This window comes from Phyllostomus discolor, chromosome 5, assembly GCF_004126475.2.
Source record: "Phyllostomus discolor isolate MPI-MPIP mPhyDis1 chromosome 5, mPhyDis1.pri.v3, whole genome shotgun sequence".
Classification (NCBI taxonomy): domain Eukaryota; kingdom Metazoa; phylum Chordata; class Mammalia; order Chiroptera; family Phyllostomidae; genus Phyllostomus; species Phyllostomus discolor.
The window spans coordinates 128,620,693-128,641,439 of NC_040907.2; the positions used below are offsets into that span (position 1 = coordinate 128,620,693).

The 20,747-nt window shown below is 36.9% G+C and overlaps 1 protein-coding gene across 3 annotated transcripts in view; it reads left to right on the forward strand.

Moving 5' to 3' along the window:
• The window catches only part of CTNNA3 (catenin alpha 3), a 1,497,017-nt gene that overhangs the window by 137,540 nt on the left and 1,338,730 nt on the right, over window positions 1–20,747 (forward strand). For all 3 annotated transcript variants that reach the window (XM_028513307.2, XM_036026899.1, XM_036026898.1), the window contains exon 5: window positions 2,767–2,886. In XM_028513307.2, coding sequence (XP_028369108.1) covers window positions 2,767–2,886 — 120 coding nt within the window. The remainder of the gene's footprint in view (window positions 1–2,766; window positions 2,887–20,747) is intronic.

Below are 20,747 nucleotides of genomic sequence, written 5' to 3' on the forward strand. Positions count from 1 at the left end.
GTGTAAACTGTAATTAAAAAAATTTAAAATGTTTAAAAATATTAACACCAGATAGATTCAATGTTCAACAAATTATTTGGGGTTCTTGAATTATTTTAAATTACCACTCAAAACTTCAAACAGGCAGAATCTAGGAATATTAAAATCTCTTGGATTAATTGTGCTTCCTTTCCTGACTTAAACTGAGAGATAAGCTATTTTGAGACATAGTCAATATAGTGAAATTACAATGGACTGAACTGATGTAGAAAGTCTCCAGAGGCCTCTCTCAATGATCAAGCACAGTGGCCTATGGGAATGAAAATCTTCAAATTAAGTCAATATCAAGTATCTCTTTACATAAAATCTAAAACTCACCTTAACCATTGCCTTATTTTTATCTTTTGTAGTTCAGTCTCACCTGCAAGGTAAAATTATGGCTTTCATTCTTTAGCATCCTTAAGTGTATATGTGGGAAGCTGTTGATGGGGCTTTTAATAGGGATCTAACACAGAGTTACTCTATGGATTTTGTATGACCTCTCCTTGACAATCATTTGTTTTTGTAAATAAAAAAACTACCTGAATGAATGCATCATCTTAGTTTGAGTATTCTGAGCTATTTTGTATCAATGAATAGATGATATAAGTCCTGATAATGGAAGTTCAAGCTAACAGCTCCACGTTATGCAAACTCTGACCTTTAATGGAAACATTCTGTGGTGATGTATCCTTACCGGATTTTCTCTTTTTTCTTTGGCCATGGACAGATTATCTGGAAATACTGTTTTTTATGTTTCTTAACTTGTGTTAACCGTAAAGTTTCTATTTAGAGTTGTATAAAAGTTCACAGATATAAATGTGAGGAAGAAATATTTAAGAAGTAAAGCTAATATTTCTTAGGGGACAGATTGATTGGTAAATAGTTTATATTACTTATAGATAACATTACATAAATTGTTTAAAATTTTAGATCTGGTATCATTTTGATTTGAACATAGTGAGAATGGACCCAAGAATGGCAAGGCCTGGAAGTGATCACATAATAAACAGTTAGTATAATGGTCATTAAAATTATGTTAAAAGAAATGTATTTACTCTGCTACAGAAGGGGAAGATGAACAGACTTAGGCCATGTTTAAACCGATGGGTGGGACTGGCTCCTATTTAAGGCTCTGAAAATTCTTCCAGTGAATTGAGGCCCTAATCAATTTCCCTTCTGTCTTTAATGTGGCCTGAGTCTCTCAATTAATATCATTGCATTTTGGCTGTTTCATCACGTGTTGCTTTTATTTCTTTTTTTGCATTCTCTTCACTCTGTTTTATGTTAGAGTTAATGACAAAGCAGAAAGTACACAACACTGTAGTCAAGAACCAGTTGAAACAGTCCCAGTTTACTTGCAGGCAGAATGGATAGAGAAGTAGGAGCTCCTGGGGTTCTGGTGAGGATTACTTTGGAAAGCACAAAGTACCTGCCACTGAGCAGGCACTCAAATGTCAAAGTCTTTCCCATTTGTGAGTTTCATGTTTGGCCTCACCTGTAGTCTATAAGTTCATTTAGCACAAGAAATGTGTTTGTATTCATAGTGCCTTGAACATAGTAGGTTCTAAAAGATTACATTGTTGAATGTAATTTACTGTCCTGCTGTGGAAGCTTAGGACTGTTATTTCCCTTCTTTTTCTTCTGCCACCTTGAATTGAGATAAATATGTTGCTTTCATGAAATTGAGGATTTAATTCAGTAGAATGCCATTATAATATGACTTATTCCATAGAGTTTGAAATAGTAAGGGTCGAATCATTTCCCCGGAAACTTAATTACATTCTGTAAAATTCTATTAGCCTGTCTCATAGCATCGTAGTCACAGTGGAGTTCTGGTGTGTTTAAGATGAAGTCTCTATCGAATGTAGAAATCTATCCAATGGCACACAGTGAGCATATGGGAAATAAATAACATAAAGAGAAAATGCAAATGTCTTGCAAATGACATTACTTGACATTTTCAATCATCATCCAAAGTATGTTCTAATTTACTAAAATAAACCAAGAATTTAATTTCTTGTGAGTTCCCTTTGCTTAATTACTTAGTAGTAGAAAAATATTCTGTGACCCACTGCAATTTGTCTCCTTTGTATTTATCTAGTATCTGACTTAAAAATGAACAGAAACATTCTGATTCAGCAGAACTGATTTCATAACTCATTGGTGTTATAAAACAGAAATGAATAAATGTTTGCTGAACATACTACATATGCTTCAAGCGTCAAAATGTTAGTTTTTAAAATCTTTTTTACCTCTCAAAATATGAGGTCTGAGAGATGTTCCTGGCTGAAGTTCAGTGGGTGCCTATTCTATGTAGATGCTTCTACAAGAGGCAAGCAGCTACTTTTACGTAAATTTGTTTCCATGGTTGGAATGTGAGAGCTCTTTTAATACTTCCTTATTATGATTCGAAATTATACATTCATTGCACTTTTTTCTTTAAAAGTAGCAGTGTATGCTAAGACATGAAGAGTTTTATTTTCTTAAAATCCAGTATGCTCTTTTGTTGAAATGAGGACTAAATGGGCTTTCATTTATGTAATTTGTTGCTTGTACAGTTTCTGATTCTTCATAGTAACTTTCTAAATATTTTATTGAGAAGCAATTAGCTAGCATTTATTATCTCTGTTTTATGAGTGGGAGAAACTGAGGCTCAATGTCAACTATTTCTCAGTACTAGCTGGTTAGGAATTTGAGGAAAACTATGCTGCTATCCTACTGATTTGCTTTTGCTTTTGATTTCAGTTTCAAAGGACACTTGAGTCTCTTAAAAATGTTTCCAACACATCTGACCTCCAGAAAACCTACCAGAAGCTTGGGAAGGAGCTGGAAAATTTGGATTATTTAGCCTTCAAACGTCAGCAGGTAGGAGTCAGACCTTTTCTTGGTAGAGGAGATGAACACTTCAGGCTTCGTGCTGTCTTGCCTGTCAGGTTTAAGTAGGCCTGGGGACCCTTACCTTCTAATATTTAGGGCAGAAATAGGTTGTGCTGTGTTGTGTGGACCTGTCTGTTCCTGTGACTTCCTGCAGTGTTCCCTGTGGTCCTTACTTCCAGGTAAGTACTACAGGGGTTTCTACATGTGTCCTTTTCACCTCTCTTAAAGAAAACCACTGGCTTGTAAAAGTACACCTACCCTTTGACTAAGGATACTTTACTAGCTTAAAGGGGGCCTCTGTGAGTGCCTGACCAGATGGGGGGTTACATAAGAAAAATCACCTGAAGACCAGGTAAGGATGTGGCTGTAGATACAATATTAAGGAAAAGGCTCATAAATATGTCAAAATATGAATCAACCTTTAGTTTTCTTATTTGATCTCTGAAGATTAGTAAAAATTTGCTAAATGTACAAGATTACAGGAAAATATACCTAACAAATGCAGGTCTTTTTGCCTCCTTGTGTAGATACCAAGATAAATTCAAAGACAAAATAGATCAAGGTTGCTTTTAGAGTTAGTATTTTATAATATTAATAATCATTAAATTGTCTGCTGCCATAGTAACTAGCTAGCTACTTTTCCCGATCAGGATCGTCTCCTCTTTCTTTATAGCCACTAGGTGGCAGGGTTGTCAAACTTTTACTTTGATGGAATGTTTATTCCCATCAGAAATGCCGGTTAGATGTTTAAATTAGGTTACATGAAATTTGGGAATGTGTTCAATGATGAATAGCATCTAGAAAAATGACTAAGTGGCTGACTCGGATGGCCAGGCACCAAGTCCATTACTTAAGAGTCTTTCCTGTTAGTGTGGCAAAGGTGTGACTGACTCTTGCCATTGCCAATTTCACAGGTTTTTTTGATCTTTTGGATGGGGGTTTTCAAAGCAGGACTTCCTATGTGTAGTTACATCTCATGAAGTCAACTTAATATGGTCTAGAAATACTGACTTGGAAAGAGAATTGTGTTTTAGGTTTTGTTTTATCAAAGACACTCCCCAAGGCCCTATTTTCCTAGGAACTATATATGTTTTGTAGAATGTTCTGGGCAAATGCAATATCTCTGAACATACTTTAATTTATATTAAATAGGACACACAATCCATTTAAGTTTTTTTTAACCTTTTTGAAAAATTATCGAGGGCCCAGGTATCAGCACACATAACAGAAGCAGTTAGAGTTACCGAGAGCCACTACGGTAAGCTTCTAGGTGATGCTGCTTAAAATTCACACCGCGAGTCACTGCTCTGGCCCATGCAACTTCTAGTACAGTTTTGTTTCCAAGAGCCATATTTTACCACTGAGGAGCATTTGAGCTGGCAGGCAGTAGTCACTGTTCTCTTCTCCTATCCTTTCTCATTAACACATTCTCCATAATTAGATTCATACATTAGCTAATTGTGACTTTGGAAAAATAGAAATGCTTCAAGGGCAGAACTCTAGGAGAATGGCATTGAGGACAGTAGGTAAATTGCCTGGGTATGTGAGAAAATTATAAGCACATGGGGTGTGTATATATATGTGTGTGTGTATTTATGTATATTTAAATCATATATATTATTCATTAAATGGCAACTATCTGATATATAGTATAATCAATACCTTTATGGATTAGATAATTAAATACATATAACAATATAAAGTGGTTGGTTTTATGAGCACCATTTTACAGATAAGAAGACTGTTCAAAGAGGTAAGTAATTTGCCTGAGGTCACTGCGCTAATAAGACATGAAGCTGGGCTTCCAGGGTAAATTAGTCTGACTCCAAGCCTGGTCTTTTCCATGGTCTCATTCCCAATATCCCTGCAGGGAGCCTCGCTGGGGGATAGTGAAGTGAGGAGTTCTAGGCATGTGGAATGGAATGAAAGCAATTTTAGCAGAGGCCAGACTCACTGCTTAAAGAAACATTTGAAAATGATCCCCTGATGAAAGGCAAAAGACAGGGCTAATTCATCCTCCCTCCCTCCCTCCCTCCCTCCCTCCCTCCCTTTTTCTCCCTCTCCCTCTCTATTTCATGTAAATCCTCCAATATATACAAAAAGGATTTTTGAAAGAATATATCCAGAGAGCTAAAAAAATGTAAAAATCTTTATCTTCACAATTTTCTAAGTGTTATGTCTAGCAACTTTAGTTCTAGTGAATTTATTCACACAAAGCATTTTTTTATACTCAAAGGGACAAATCCATGTAAAATGGACTTACCTACACATGTAACATACTGTCAATCCTTTGTCTCACTAGACTCCATCTTTTCCTATGCTACTGATCATTTTTTTCTCCCTGCAAATGATAGAAGGGGAATTGGAGGGAAGTGGTCAGAAAGAGAAGGATAGTAAGAAGCCAGGGACCATAGAGTGATGGAGAAAGAGGGAAGAAACTAATAAGGATAAGATAGGAGGGATAATATGCAGGAAATTAAAATGTACTTTTTTTTTACTACATGCATCTGGTAAGTTAAAACATTTATTTTTGAAAATTAAAAAAAGTCTCAAAATAGAAAAAGGGAGAAAAAAGAGAGGATACAAGAAGACATAGTGAATGAGGCAGATGACAGAGAACAGCAAAGACAAATATTGTTTACTTCCCATTTTACTTCTGAATGCAGTAGAACTTCCTAGAAGTTTGTAATATTAACCAAGTTCTTTTGTACCAAAGCCACAGATGAATTGTGTTTCCTGAATGGGCAGGGTCCAAAGAACCAGAATGTTTTCTCCTCCCTGACTTGGTGAGATTTGCCTTTTATTTCCCATTCTACTCCTTTAAAGCCCCCCCCCCCCCCCCACCTCTTAAACACACCCCAGTGAGTTTCTCCCACTGGAAAATATTCAGCTGTCTGTAAATTGCAATGTAGCAAGAAAGCTTCTGCCTTATAAGGCAGGACTCTTTGTCCCAGAGAATTAGTCATGGTTTGCTTTCTGGTCCAACCATATTTATCATTCCTTGTTGTGACAGAGCATAAGCTCCATAAGGACAGGGCCTCATCTGTCACCTTCAGTGCTGTGTTCTCTGCCGTGCTCGCAACAGTATCTGACCCATGCCAAATGCTCAGTAAGTACTTGTTGGTGTCGTTGGTACTATGAACAAGAAAACATACAAAAGTTGGCATCAGGTTACAGGCAATTAAAATTTTTAACATTCATAAGTGCACCAACCCTTTGGCTTTCTGGATGCTAAGGCTGACAGATTGCCCCTTGCCTTATGTATTATTTAGGTTTTCTGCTTACATGTTTCATTTCCCACACCTTTCTTTAAACAAAAACAAAATATCAATGTTATGTTAACTATGAGTTATGGGTATCCAATGAATTGACTATACTAATTATCCTGAACTCAGTCATTAGATTTTATTTTCTGTCCCTTTCTATGACAAACATAATTATGAGAGATTACGTCTTTCACTGAGTCAGACAGATCCCTGGCGTATTTTGTTCTTTTCTTTTACCTCTTTTTGGGGGAGGGTGCTTACTATGCTTTTTCTCCTAGGTATGAGCTTAGTTATTTCTTTTCTTTCCTTATTTCATTTTTTAAAAGAGTGAGTGCTTACACTTCAGCTATTCCTTAGGCTATATTTTAGGTTAAGGCACAGGCATCTCTCCATTCTCCTTCTGTCAGAAAGACTAATGATGAAAACAGCCTTGGGTGGAAAAGGTGAGGAGAAGCCATGCTAGACGGGGGTGGGAGTAGGTTTTCCAGGGTGAGCTGGCTTGAAGTAAGCAGATGATGAAGCAGGATGAACTGGAGAACCTAGAGACATTTTCAGTTTTTAATATCTGGAGATGGAATTTTAGAGTTTATCTGCTTGGACTATTTGGTTTTTATCTTCCTGGTTGATATTACACAGGAATGGTAATAGCAAGCTTCAGTTATTGTGTAGAACCTAGATTGATGTATTAATTTGAGAAGTTATGAATCAAGAAATTTCCTTGAGGCTTTGATTGTGCAGAATAAAATAAAATGAAGTTCAATAATCTGGATGCTAATTTAATTCTTTCCTCTCTTCTTCTACCTATAGTACTTATAATATCATTATAATACACATCCCTTTCCAGAGGCTTCTGAAATCCTTTGATGTAAGCTGTAGTTGGTATTAAGTTGACATTATGTAGACTAAGGCACATTTACACATTGATGTGAAGATATGTAAAATTAAAATACTGTACTTCATGTCTGATCTTCCTCTTGTTTCCCTAATTATGACATGCTAGTCTTGCCTCCTGACCTTTTCATAAGGTTTATATAATTTGATACTTAAGAATATCTAGCCCTTTTCTAATTACCTATTTAATTATTCTTTACAGCCAAACTGGTCTCACCTCTCTTATGATACTTTATCCTATGACCTCTAGTCAATATGTAAACTCTTCCATCTTAGCTTGTGTCTGTGCTGTACAATTTAGCATCTAATTGATTGTGATAGTCACTGAGGATCAAGTGGTGTGGGGTAGAGGGTGGGCTTTGAGGTCAGCCAGATCCTGTGCGACTATCTGCATTGCTTCAGGCACTGAGGTTTTAAAGTGTTAGGAAAACAATGTCTAATTTACAGCCTATTTTGACAAAACAATATGTAAAGTATAAAGTACATATGTCTTAAGTACTTTGAAATAAAGGAATAAATATGCAAAGGGTTTAGTGCAGTGCCTGGCACATTGTTAGTGTAAGTGGTAGCTATTATAGTGTTTTTGTATTATTCTCATAAGTCATCTTCTTAAGTGGTTTTTAAGTTCCATAAGGATATTTCTCTATTTTCTATACTTTCATACTGCACACAGGGTCCAGTACTGTTCTTAACAGATAGTGTGGAATGTTTCTGAGTATGTGTAATTGAGCTGCTGGTTACTGTGTCACAAAAAGATAATGATACCTCCCAAGGAAGGATTTGCAGTATTTGGTTCCACTGTGTTTCTAATGTGCTGTCTCTTGATGCGCAAAGAAGTTAAGGTCCTGAGTATTATGCCATGACCACGTGTGGTGGAAATAGGGTCTTAGACCCAATGTTCTGGGTAAATCCCATCTCATGTAACAATTACACCCTATGTATTTGATCTTTCTTTGTGGTTCCACATGGTATTGTATGGCACAACGGTGTTCTTTCTTTAGTGATGATGTTCAAGAGCAAACAACTGCTTTTACTGAGCTTAGTGACTAACCCCTTTAGATAACAGCAAAACCAGAAAAGTACACAATGCCTGGTAGGATAGGAATTGACTTTAAAATGATCCCTTATCAATGAAGAAAAATACAAGTAAGTTAGATGAAATTTATTTAGTGAGGAGGACTGCAGGTTAACCCCTGGCTTTGAAAATAAAATTCCAGATGGATAATGACTTACCACACAGACAGTAATCCTAGGCTTACCTTGGAATTTAGAACTCGGGGACAGGAGGCAGCAGTGTAGGCCTCCTGTGAAAACCATGCTTAGCAAAACAAAATTCAGTTAGGGTTAGGCTTCTTGTAGTTGTGCTGTAGTATGCAGAGAAGAGGAAGCTGATAAATTCCAATAAGAGTCTTTAACCATGTAAAGACTTAGAGCAATAACGATGTTATGGATCATCTAGGGCAAGGTGATATGCAATGATCGTGGACTGGAGTTGCTTGTGTGCACGGGCAGTATAAAGTAGAACTATCTTCCCATTTACATTAACACTAAAATGGAAGTGGTAAATATATTTTCTTAAGTCCCTTAAAAATAAAGTACATATGCATCTGGGATTGTTAGAGGCAGTCTATGAAAGTGCTATTGGGGGCTGGACTGAATGAGCACTAAGGGGAGATGCTAAGCAACAGCTTCATGTTGGGGTTCTACAAGCAACAGCTTCACTTTGGTGGCCTTTGTTAGATGAAATATGTTAATAACTCAACTGGGAGAAGATCCTTCCCTTCCTTGTTCTCTAATTAATCCAGTTTTCTTGAAAGAATTCTGATTGAATTATTCCTTTTAAGAGTAAGTGAACTAAAGATTGCTATATAAAATATTCATGTCTATCTTAGATGATATTCTGCTTCTTATTTGTTCAATCAAAAAATGATTACTTATGTCATTTATAAAACTGTTTCTGAAGATCTTAAAGCATTTTAGACATTATTTAAAAACTCATGGCCTGGCCAGGTAGTTCAGTTGGTGAGAAGGTTGTCCTGATAGGCCAAGGTTGTGGGCCTGATCTCTCATCAGGGCACATTGACAAAGCAACCACAAATACATAAATAAGGGCAACAACAAGTTGATGTTTCTCTCTCTCTGTCACAAATCAATAAATAAAAAGAAGAATTTATTATACAATATAGACATGTTTAATTATAAGACAGGGTGCTACAGTAAATTTCAAACCAACCCAAACATATTTTATCCCACCCACCACATATGCAATTACATTTTTATTTAAGTACACACAGTTGTTTGTCTCAAATGGAATAAAAAGGGATGAAATTTCACTAATTCTTTAGTTTTTTTTGATGGAGAGAGCATGAGCAAGCACCAGGAAGTTTAGATACATCATTACATCATTCAAGGTCATTGAGTCAGCAGCAGATTCAGAATTAATGTTCAGATTTCCTAATTTCTAGTTTATTGCAGTGGCCATCCAACCATTTTCACTGCTTCATAACGTGCAGATCTTTATAGGGTGATTTCTATTTCTATAGTGATAGCCTGAAGTTAAAAAACTATATGGATTTTTATGTAAGAACTTCACCCTTTATTCAAAATCAAGTGATTAAAATGATGCCCATTAGTTACTTGTTCCCCTTCTAAAATTTGATTTCCACATTGGATATAATTAACAGTCATGACAAGTAGGTGCCCCTATTAAATTAGTAAGTGAAAACACTATAGAGACATCTTCTAAGTTCTAAGGTTTGCTATTCCACTTCCATCTGTTGTCTCTAGGGTTGTTTATTGGTGGCGCTTAGGTAGGAAGCTGATGTATCAAGCACATGCTAGCTGATTTCCATGCACCAGAAAGACTTACTAATTTTTTACAAGGTTTTTTGCTATGTGAGAATTTGCCTTATTGGAAGCTTATAGCTACTTTATAGTGGGAAATGCATATTAAAATAGTTAATACTTTGTTATAGGTGGTTTTCAAAATTTGCAATACCCTAGGAATTTCAGAGGTGGTAAAAAACTCTTTAGTGTTTGGATCAATGTGGCACTTACGCTTCCCTGATATTGACATACTCAAGTCCACAAGATTGGCAAGTTGGTATTGATAAGAAATCAAAGTCCTGAAAGAGTTACCTCTGAAAATATCTTCTCTAGTCTGTTTTGTAGCTTGAAAATAAGCTGTGCATGCAAAAGGGGATGACTTTTCACTGCCAAAATTATGAACTCTGGTGGCTTGAGATGCAATGTAAAGAAAGTACACAAAAATCAGAGAACCTTAAACTAAGGAGTTTTTAAAATTTATCTAACTAATTTTTTTTATTTTAGAAATGAGGAAAATGAGTCCCAAGAAGATTAGATATCTTTTACAAGGCCACATACTTGGCTAATGGCAGAGCTGGGACAGTAACATGAAGTGATATTTTCCTTGGTTCTTTTGTAAGTTCCTTAGCATAAGTCAGCAGTAGAATATACTTTTTATCTCTTTTTTTAAAAATTGAATTTATTGGGGTGCCATTGGTTAACAAAACCATACAGGTATTAAGTGACCAACTCTATAACTCATCATCTGCATATCGCATTGTGCACTCACCACCCAAATTCAAGTCTTGGGTGAATTCACCACCATTTATTCCTCCTTTACTCTCTTCTAGCTCCTCCACCCTCCTTCCCCACTGATCCTCACCATACTGATGTCTGTGTCTGTTTTTTCTTAATCCCTTTATGTTTTTCACTCAGCCCCCCACCCCTTCCTCTCTGACAGCTGCCAGTCTGTTCTGCACATCTATGATTCTGTTGCTATTATATTTGTTAGTTTATTTTGTTCATTAGATTCTACATATAAGTGAAATAATATGGTATTTGTCTTTCTCCAGCTACTTGTATATAGACCCTTTGGTATCTCTAGCTTGAATCCTAAAGCTGAGAAAGCACCTACAGATTTGAAAAGCATTCCTGTCCTTTTTTGAAAAGGTGTGTGATTCTGGAGAGTAGGCTGGTTACAGAGATCCTTTCCCATGTTAAAGCTCAGCTGTGGCTGTGGCGAGAGGCTCTGATGGAGGGCAGCATTTATGGAAGCAAACCTGTTTTCTCCAGAAAAAGTCATACTTCTGTTGGCTCCTGAGTCTTGAGGAACATTTCCTCTGTTGTATCCTTTGCCAGGTGCTCAGGCAGTGATATTCTCCTTCACTGAGGCAGGTGTGGAAGAAAGATGTCCCTCCTAGTCCCTCGAGAGCCTCAGAGTGTGTCTTGCTTTAGAGGAGCCTGTGTTCTCTCTTGTCCCCAATAAAGGGGGTAGGCAGAGAGAGTCTTTCTTAAAATGCAAGCCTCTGGCCCCTCTCCGTCTCCACTCTCTCACACAAGGAGAAACAAGGGGGCTTCTATTAACTGTTCATAAAAATGTGCAATAGAGGACTAAAATGAGGATGCAGCTCACTTGGGTTTTCAGCGAAGTCCATTTCTTTCTGATTGTGCTTGGATTCCAGTTTATGAGTTTATGGTCTCTCAGGTTGGGCGCTAGGGACCTGGACCAGAATAGAATTTTCTACCAGGATGAAGGGACGACCAGCGAGGGCACAGACTTTGCTGAGTCCTTAGGAACCTTGTTGCTTTGGAATTATGGAGTCACCTAGGGAATTGAGTTGCATATCAAACTGTAGGAACAACAAAGATGCTTTTAACTGCTCTGTGTGTGTATACTATGCAATGAACTGTCCATAAATGAAAATTATTCAGTAGTGACATTTTTTAAAAAGGAAAGACAATGTTGTCTTTATTAAATATTACATTTTAGAAGAGGAAGTACAAGCGTCATCTGGGTCAACTCCTTTAATGCATGGGTACACAAATACAGAAAACCCATCATTTTGTTCTTTTCTATTGTATAGAAATTTTAATTTTCTGGATAATTTTTAGACCCTCTGTTTTTCAAACCAGTGCCCTTGGAAACAGTGCTTTCTAAACTTTGATATGTGTACAAATCACATGGGGAATTTTGTTAAACTACAAATTGATGCAGTAGGTCTGGAGAGAGACTGGAGAGTCAAGCATGCTCCTCAGTGATACCGATGCTGCTGGTCCATAAGCCACATTTTAGTATCAGGAAAGTTTAACTGTAGGAGAGCTTCATTTCTAGTTGTATCTCCAGAGCCCAAAGCAGTCCTTGGAACATGGTAAGTACTTAGTAAATATTTTGGATTTGAGTGATGACCCAGTAGTAAGGTTTGTGCCTATGTATAGGACATAAAAGATATTGCTATCCCTACTATAATATCCTTTATCACAAATTTTATATTTTCATTTTGCTGTTTTTCTGTCACATGAAGAGACACGCTTTTCACATATATGCTATTTTTGTAGATTACATGTTTCAGCTGCTGTCAGAATTATCCTTTGCATACCTTTGTCACAAGATGAAAGGTGAAAGAGAATAGAAGGAAAGGAGAGCTGCTAAGTCTAAGGTACAGGAAACTGAAGAAGAGTAAAAAATGTAGTATTTTAACCCTGTTGTGTCCATTGTGATTTGGCCAAACTCACCATGGGGCCTGCTGGTATTGACTCAGCAGCATTTGTTTCAGAAAAGCAAACTCAGTCACATATTTACTATATAGTAGATGAAAATGATCATCTCTAACATACTCTTGTTAATGTGTGTATCCAAGCTGTGCATTTCTACCAGCCTGCACAATCAGAAAACATCACAGTGACTGTTGCCGTGTTCTTGTCAGGCACAGAGAGGACTGCCACAGCTACAGCCCTCTGTGCTGACGGCAGTGCTGGGAGCTCAAACTCAGAGGAAGGGCTGGTGCCGCCTCCGTGAGGCCAACAGCTCTGCTGACAGCAGGGCTTTGAGCGCGCTCATAGCCATCTTGCAGCCTTTCGCAGACGTTAAGCTGCTTGTTGGGGGCTGGTTGCCTGAGCGCTAATTTAATATGTAATGAGAAATTCATTTTATTCCTTTTTTTAAAAACAGAATATCCATTTTTGTTCTCTAAAATGTCATATTTGGACAGTTTCAAGTTTGCTCTTGAAGAGGAAGCTAATCAGCATGTATATTATTTCACACGCGCCAAATGTGGCAGCGGTAGAAACACTTATGCTGAAATACAGATGAGGGCAAATATACCTGTTCCCATGCTGTTCAGTGATTTAGAGGAGTATGTTTATGTAGAGGTTTCCGTCCATACACTCTAGTTTCAGATAACAAACAAAAAATAAATCAAATATTCTTCAGAGTCACATTACATTTTAGATGGAATATCTTTGAATTTTTACAACGTAAATAGCTTTTCTTCCTTCTGTGGGCAGCTTACACTTGTATTCACTGACAAAATTAACTATATTTTGCTTAAGATTTTTAGTATCACTTACGGGATTTTACCATACTATCAACCTGTGATTTACGTAGCATTCTTTTTAAGTGTATTTTTATGAATCTGATTTTTCCTCAGCTATAACAAACAGCATTAATACATGCTAATACTCTCTGTATAAATGCTGCTCATATTATTATAGCATCTGGTAGTGCCATAGTTAAGTATTCATCATCTACTTCATTATAAAACCGTTGTTCCAGAAGAGCTGTATGAGCCTATTAGATACATACACAATTAAGAGGGTAATGATCTGTGGCTGCATCTATACAGCATCTGCAGCTGACCTGTCGGTGGTTTTCCAAGTGTTGTGCTAACTGTTGATAGGAGGTACTTAGATTATGGTTTTAATAATTTTGAGAGCTTTTTTTTGTCTCTTGATTTAAGTTACATAATTTCTTTTAACTTTATTGTTTGCTGAATGAAGAAATTAAAATATTTTCCTCACTCTGCTTTAGATATTGGTATTTATCTCCACTGTGCTAAGCGTTCCATCCAAACATTGGGAGTTACTGAAGCCTTTTTTGGTACTTTCATTGGTGCAGGATGAAATGGTCACCATATGTTTCATTACTGATAGGTACCCATTTAGGTCTTTATTCTAAATTTATATTTATAAAATTAAAGATAATTGAATTTTGGTCATTTCTCCAGCTTCAATGTTAAGAGTTAAATACAGTTAGGATACTTTAGACAATCAATAATCATCATGTGTGAATTTTGCGAAACTAAATATGGTAAGTTACTCAGTAACTTATGGTAAATCTCCAAGTTTTGGGGATTTTTTGTCATCGTGGGAGTCTAAGTTCAAGCTTCATTTTCTCAGGGTAAAGGTGTCACTTGTCACTTTGGGTTAGGGCAGTTAGTCCTGTGGCTGTGATACAGTGTCATGTGAATGAAGAGAGATTTTGGTAAACAGTAGTGTGTATTTGTTGGACATGAATTGGGCAGAAAGTTTTTAGGTTGTCTCTTTCTCACTCTAATAAAAACATACATCTATACCATATCATGTAGGAGGGCACACTTAAGTCAGATCTATTTAACAACTTGGGAATGATGTTTATTTTATTTAAAACATGGGAAACATTAAATCTAAAGACTAACTGAAGTAAATGATTTAAGTGTATCTGAATTTTGTTTTAAATTTAGAAGAAATGATCTTTTTGGAGTCTGAAATTTATCTGGAAACTTCTTTTTTTCTTGAAAGGGAGTATGTAACTTCTGGCTTAGAATACATAAGATATTTGAGCTTTTAATGCTAAAATACTGGACTAGAACTGGATCCATGAAAAAAAACAGAATTGTGCTAGTGGTAAGGTGTTTATGAAGGGAAGGACACTTAGATCCTGTGTTAAGTAATATATGATTAGTAAGTTAGCACTTGTGAACATGTGGTACTCATGAGTGACTTGTATCTATGGCTGTGCATTTTCTTCTGCTTCAAACATCTGGTCCTACAGGCCTAGAGAATATCTTGAAACATGGGTTGCTTTATTTTCAAGAGCTTTTAGAATGGTTTATATCTTACCTCAGACTAAAAACTTTTGTGCACATTGGTACTATAGAATATTATTAGTCTTGTTAATGTTACTAGGACATCAATATGAAAAAGTGAAGGTGAGAATTTTTAGGAAAGTTGGTTTAAGTGGAATAGATCTTTCCACTTTCTTGGTCTTCTTGCATGTGTGAGTTTCTGTGTGAGACCCTGAGGTCAATGAACATACTCGAAAATCAAGCTTTTAGAGTTAGCTAAAAATAAGTTGGTGATACTGAGACTTGTTACTTATTAATTGTATGAAATTTTGCTTTAAAACATTTATTTCAAAGACCAACAAACTGAAAAGAGCAATCACACTTCAGAATAATAAAAAAATAGTTAAGATTTATATATAGCATGTTGAAGGTGAAGTTCTCTGAAAATAAGTGTGTGCACCAGAAGTAATATATAGTTTGTGGTTATTAATGAAAAATATGATCAACGTTTGTTATTTTCTCATCTCATTGGGAACTGTATTCCAAAATTGATGGAATTAAGACAGAGCTAAGAATTCATTTCATTGCATCATGTTACAAGTAATTAAAACATTCCTCATAACTAATAACTATATTCTCAAAATCATAACTCATCTCACATCTAGCCACCAATATGAATAGTTTTCTTAACTGTACTCTAAAATTTGGCTTTGCAAGAGTTTTTCTTGGGCCAGGGCTGGAGTAAACAACAGAAGGTAAGAAATTCCCATTGAAAAGGAACCATAATTATTATGCAGTAATTTGGGAAGTTTGGATTTTTTAAGCCAAATGCAATAAAAAAATAATGAGATAATATATTAAATCATATAAAAACCTGGAACTTAGCTTCAGTAAAGGCCGAGAGTATTCTATTATTTTTTTAAAACTTATCTTCCTTTGAAGCACTAACACATAACATACATTCCTGAATAAAATCCACCCAATGTGTAAGGCCAGTCTGCTGAAAACAAAAAGGCATATACAAGTCTGTCACACAGTAGGATAAAAACTGTGTTCTTTATGCATGGAAACCATTTTCTGTTAGAAGGAGTTGTGAAAAAAATAATAGAATTATAAAGAAAGTGAGTTTATAGAAAGAAGATAGACTCTTCCCAGCATTATGTAAATATTTTCTGTTTGGGTGCTCTGATATAAGAAACATACTATGCAACATTTCTCCTTAATAATGAAAACAATATGTGATATTATTCACATAACAACAGAGGGACTTCTAGTGCACATGAATGTTCATTCACAGGTTGTTGACAAAGAGGTTGGAAAGTTAGGAGGCAGTGCCAATTTCACATTCTTTAGTGATGAAGATTTCCCCTCTGTGCAGCTGTGCCTATCTTCAGGTTAGATATTTAACCTATTTAATTCTTACAATAAGCATGTGATGGGAATGTTATTATAGCGTTATGACCTGAGCCTTGAAATGATGTGTGAAAGCAGGTTATATTTTGATCACGTCCCGTAAGGCCAGGCCTGTTGGTCCTAGTCTCTAACCCCTCTGTCCTTTCCCAATTTCTTATGACAGGGACTAAACTGGAATTCCTAATGCTTAATGTGCAGGCCTTGGGGTTGTTTGTGGGAGTGCCAAGGACACACTGTTTAACAAGGAGAGGTGTAGACGAGTGCTTTGTGTAACTAAGGAGGAGTGGTCAGGGAACCAGTGGTCTAGAGGGCACATGGTGGCTGTTAAAGGAATGTTAAGAAGGAAATTGATATGAAAAAGTTAGAATTCAGGGTAATCTGGAACTGGGGGTACTTTCCTAGAAGCAAAATTCAAGATTGTGTGGCATAATTTTACTTTGAGACATTAATTATGTTCTTTTTTCTATTTTTCTCTCCTGAACCACCTACACTGGAAGAAAGTTTCAAGTCAGGCATACATAATAAAAAATGGCAAAGTCTCCATATCTGGTAAGGAGGGGCAAGTAGGCATAACCAGGTTGTCTTTTCCCCTCTTCCCTACCATCCCAAGAAACACCCTTCAAGCTAGGAAGAAGGAGAGTTGGTTGGGACCAAAACTAGCTTAGACACTGTTTTTGTTCCTGTCTCTAGCCACCGTCTGCCCCTACTCCCCCATTACCCTGAGTGGGAGACATGATAGAACTTACCCCATTGAAACTGGGGGATCTGAGATGACCAGTGAGCCCCAGGTCTAATCTGGACCTCTGAGAGTAGAAAGGTTTCTAGGGATCTTAGGGACACGGTGAGTGTTTTCTGCCATTTGCCAGCCAGAATTTTTTTGCTTTCAGTTCTGAAATAGTGTGGAAGGGCATCAGTCAGGGAGTGGTGCAGAAATCATCTGGGAGGGGAGTCAAGGAGCTTGGTCACATAGAGGAGAAAAGAAAAGCAGACAGCAGAGGGATGGGTGAGGGCATCCACAGCTGACCTCTGGGATGGCCAGATCCCACTCGAGAGAGTACTGACTGTCCAGTTGACGTGTGAGTGTGTGCTGTCCGTGCTGACGATCACGTGGGAGGAGTTGCATGGGGACAGGAGGCCAGTGAACAACCAAGGCAGATGCAGGGGGTGGATGTGGTTAGGCGGCTGTCTCCCATCTGTCCTGTGTTGGTAGCTGCATGAACTCCTCTGAGGGGTAAGAGTCTTTGCCAGGGAGGAAGGATCAGGTGAAAAATCTGCTGAATGTGATTGAATTATAAACCTAAACAAACTGAGAAATCACTGAATTGGACCGAGTTTACTTGAAAGGGATTAGGTTAAATTTCTGCCCTGAGCAAAACAGGGCTTGGAGTAAAAAAATTAATTTTATTATAAAAAGAAAGTCATTTGTCAATTATACCTCAATAAAGTTAAAAAAAAAAGAAAAGAAAGTTACATTTTTGGACATATGTGTTAATGATTGTGAACTGCTATGTATCTGCTATGAAGATTGTACCTGTTATGAAGTTCCAAATCCAGGACTGAATGGGGGAACATTGTTATGTTTGGAAATAAAGCAGAGATTTGGATGAAGGGGAGTGTGTGTGTGTGTGTGTACGTGTGTGTGGCACCTGAGGCTTTACCATCTACTTTGGTTTTTTATTCTACTTCTGCAATAGTCTAGGCAGCTGGGACATGAGCTATCACTTTGGTTAGGATTTCCAGGTAAAATTTAGTGTGCCCAGTTAAATCTGGATTTCAAGTAAATGACAAATACTTTTCTAGGCCCTGACTGGTGTGGCTCTGTTGGTTGGGCATTGTCTCATTAAGTGAAAGGTTACCAGTTCATTTCCTGGTCAGGGCATATGCCTGGGTTGCAGGTTCAGTCCATGGTTGGGGGTATTTGAGAGAGGCACCTGGTTGATGTTTATCTCTTACATAGATGTTTTTTACCCTCTCTTTCTCCCCCTGCTTGTCCTTGCTCAAAAAAAAAATAAATACAATCTTTAAAAAGTACTTTCCTAGTATAAGTATACTAAAAGTATTCATTATTTGTTGGAAATTGAAATTCAGCTGTAAGTGCTTGAGTTTTTAATTTTCTAAATCTGACAAACCTACTTTTTGGTGCCAGTGGAGGAATAAAACTAGCCTGGACGATACTCCGCCAGCCTGTGAAGTTTGACAACAGGTGGGTGCTGCGCAACAGGTGTTCATATCACATTCTGTCGCAGAGGAACTTTTTGGTTCACATTGGTGGGTGGGGCTGAATCTCTGAGGCAGCCAAATCAGGCCAGAGAGAATGAAAAATTTTAAGAAAACTGTAAGAAAGTAATCTATTTAGTAACTTGTTTTAGGACACATAAATGGGAAGTAGCAAAGTCAGGTTTTTCCAGGTTCCAAATGACCTACACAATACAAAGTCAATTTTAAAAGAATTTCATAGGAGAATATTTATAGTATAAAGAAAGGCAATCTTAAAATATGTATGGTTTGGTAGTTGCTGCTGTCTTCTCTAATGTTCTCTTTCATTATGGTCAAGCCTGTAAAAAGGACCTTCTAAATCTTTCCCGGGAAGCATGTCTTTGAAATCAGTTGAATTATTTTAAAGAAATCGTGATATGCTATTTCTTTTTCACTTGACATTTTATTCAAAGGATGTTTCTGAAATTAAACCAGTGGGAGTTTAGCCAAAATAGTGCAGTGGCACAATGATGTCATCTAGAGGAATGTTGTGCAGAGTTAAATCGCTCTAATTATTAGCAACTTTAAAATCATAAAGCAATTAAAAAAAACCCTCACTTCCGCACTGCACTGGAATGTAGCTGGGTATGTGCAGTGTTTCACCTGGTTTGCATGCCTGGCTTTCAGGAACTATTCTGAGGTCCCAGGGTCACAGCAACGGCCCCTGTTCAATACCTAGTTCTGTCGCGGCTGAGAATAATCCTGGCCTCTGAGGACTCGGCTTCATTATTAAGAGTGCTATTTTCTCTTTACTTACAACTGTTCCTTTTTCTATTCATGTTTTCCTCCTTTGCATATTAACCTGTTAAAGTTTGGTTCAAACAACAACAGCAGCAGCAACCTTCATTCAAAGCAGTGTCTCCTCCAGTGTCAGTCCTGTCTGTCTTCATTTCCTTGAAACTAAGGTTCTGAAAGATTTTAGTCAAGCTCACCAGCTTACTAACTATATAAGCTCTTGGTGAGGAGTGGGGAGTTAAATATTTCCTGTAGCTAATTATTATTAACCAGTATTCAGTTTTTGTTAACTGTCAGATACTATAAGGATTCTATAACTGTCCATAAAAATAAATGAGAAAAAATGTTTTCTCTAATATATGTTAACATAAAATGAAACTCTTAATATAAAAGCTATAGTACCGAAATTTCTGTTGTGAGTTTTTTCCCCCCATGGGTTGGGTGAGGTAAGGGTTTCTAAAAATAGGAGACCAAGGAAGTGATGCCAAGAAGGCCCTTCTTTTTCAGTGAAGTTACCTTCAGGGAGCACATATATTTGTATTGCTTCAAGGGTCTTCAAACTGCATTCAGATTTAGGGCAACATTACTAATGTTTTTGTTCATTCCATGCACATGAATACTTCATCAGTTTTTGAATTGTTAAATGTAGGGAGCAAAGATTTTCATGATGGCCTTCCTCCCTCCCTCCCTTCCTTCCTTTTAAAGTTAAATTTATTGGGGTGACACTGGTTAATAAGATCATATGTTTTTTGCTTATTCATTTCACTATGAGTCAGTTGATTTGCCCTGTTTTGTCCAGCTAGAAGGACTGACAATAGACTCAATGAGGAGACTTCAAAAAAATTTTTATTTTTCAGTTACTGTTGACATTTAATATTATTTTATATTAGTTTTAGGTGCACAAATTAGTGGTTAGATAGTTATATGTTTGCAAAGTGATGCCTCCAATAATTTAATTACCCACCTGACACCATGCATAGTTGTCACAATATTATTTACTGTATTCCCTATGCTGAACTTCACATCCCCATGACTATTTTGTTACTACCAATTTGTACTTCTTAATCCTTTACCTTTCTCACCCAGTCCCCCAACTCCCATCTTTTCTGGCAACCATTGGTCTATTCTTTGCATCTGTGAGTCTGTTTCTGTTTTGTTTATTCATTTATTTTATTCTTTAAATTCCTCATATAAATGAAATCATATGGTATTTGTCTTCCTCTGTCTGACTTATTTCACTCAACATAGTACCCATTGAGGAGCTGGTTTTACCAGCAGTTGTAAAACAGATGTAAATACCAATTTTAGTAATTATTTGGGAGGTTTTAATTAAGTGCTTACTATTTTCTCCTTAGCATTTGTTCTTCCCTCTTCTTGCAATACTTTTCCACCACAGCTTCATAACATGGTTCCTTCTTATAATTCAGGTTTCCTTAGAGAG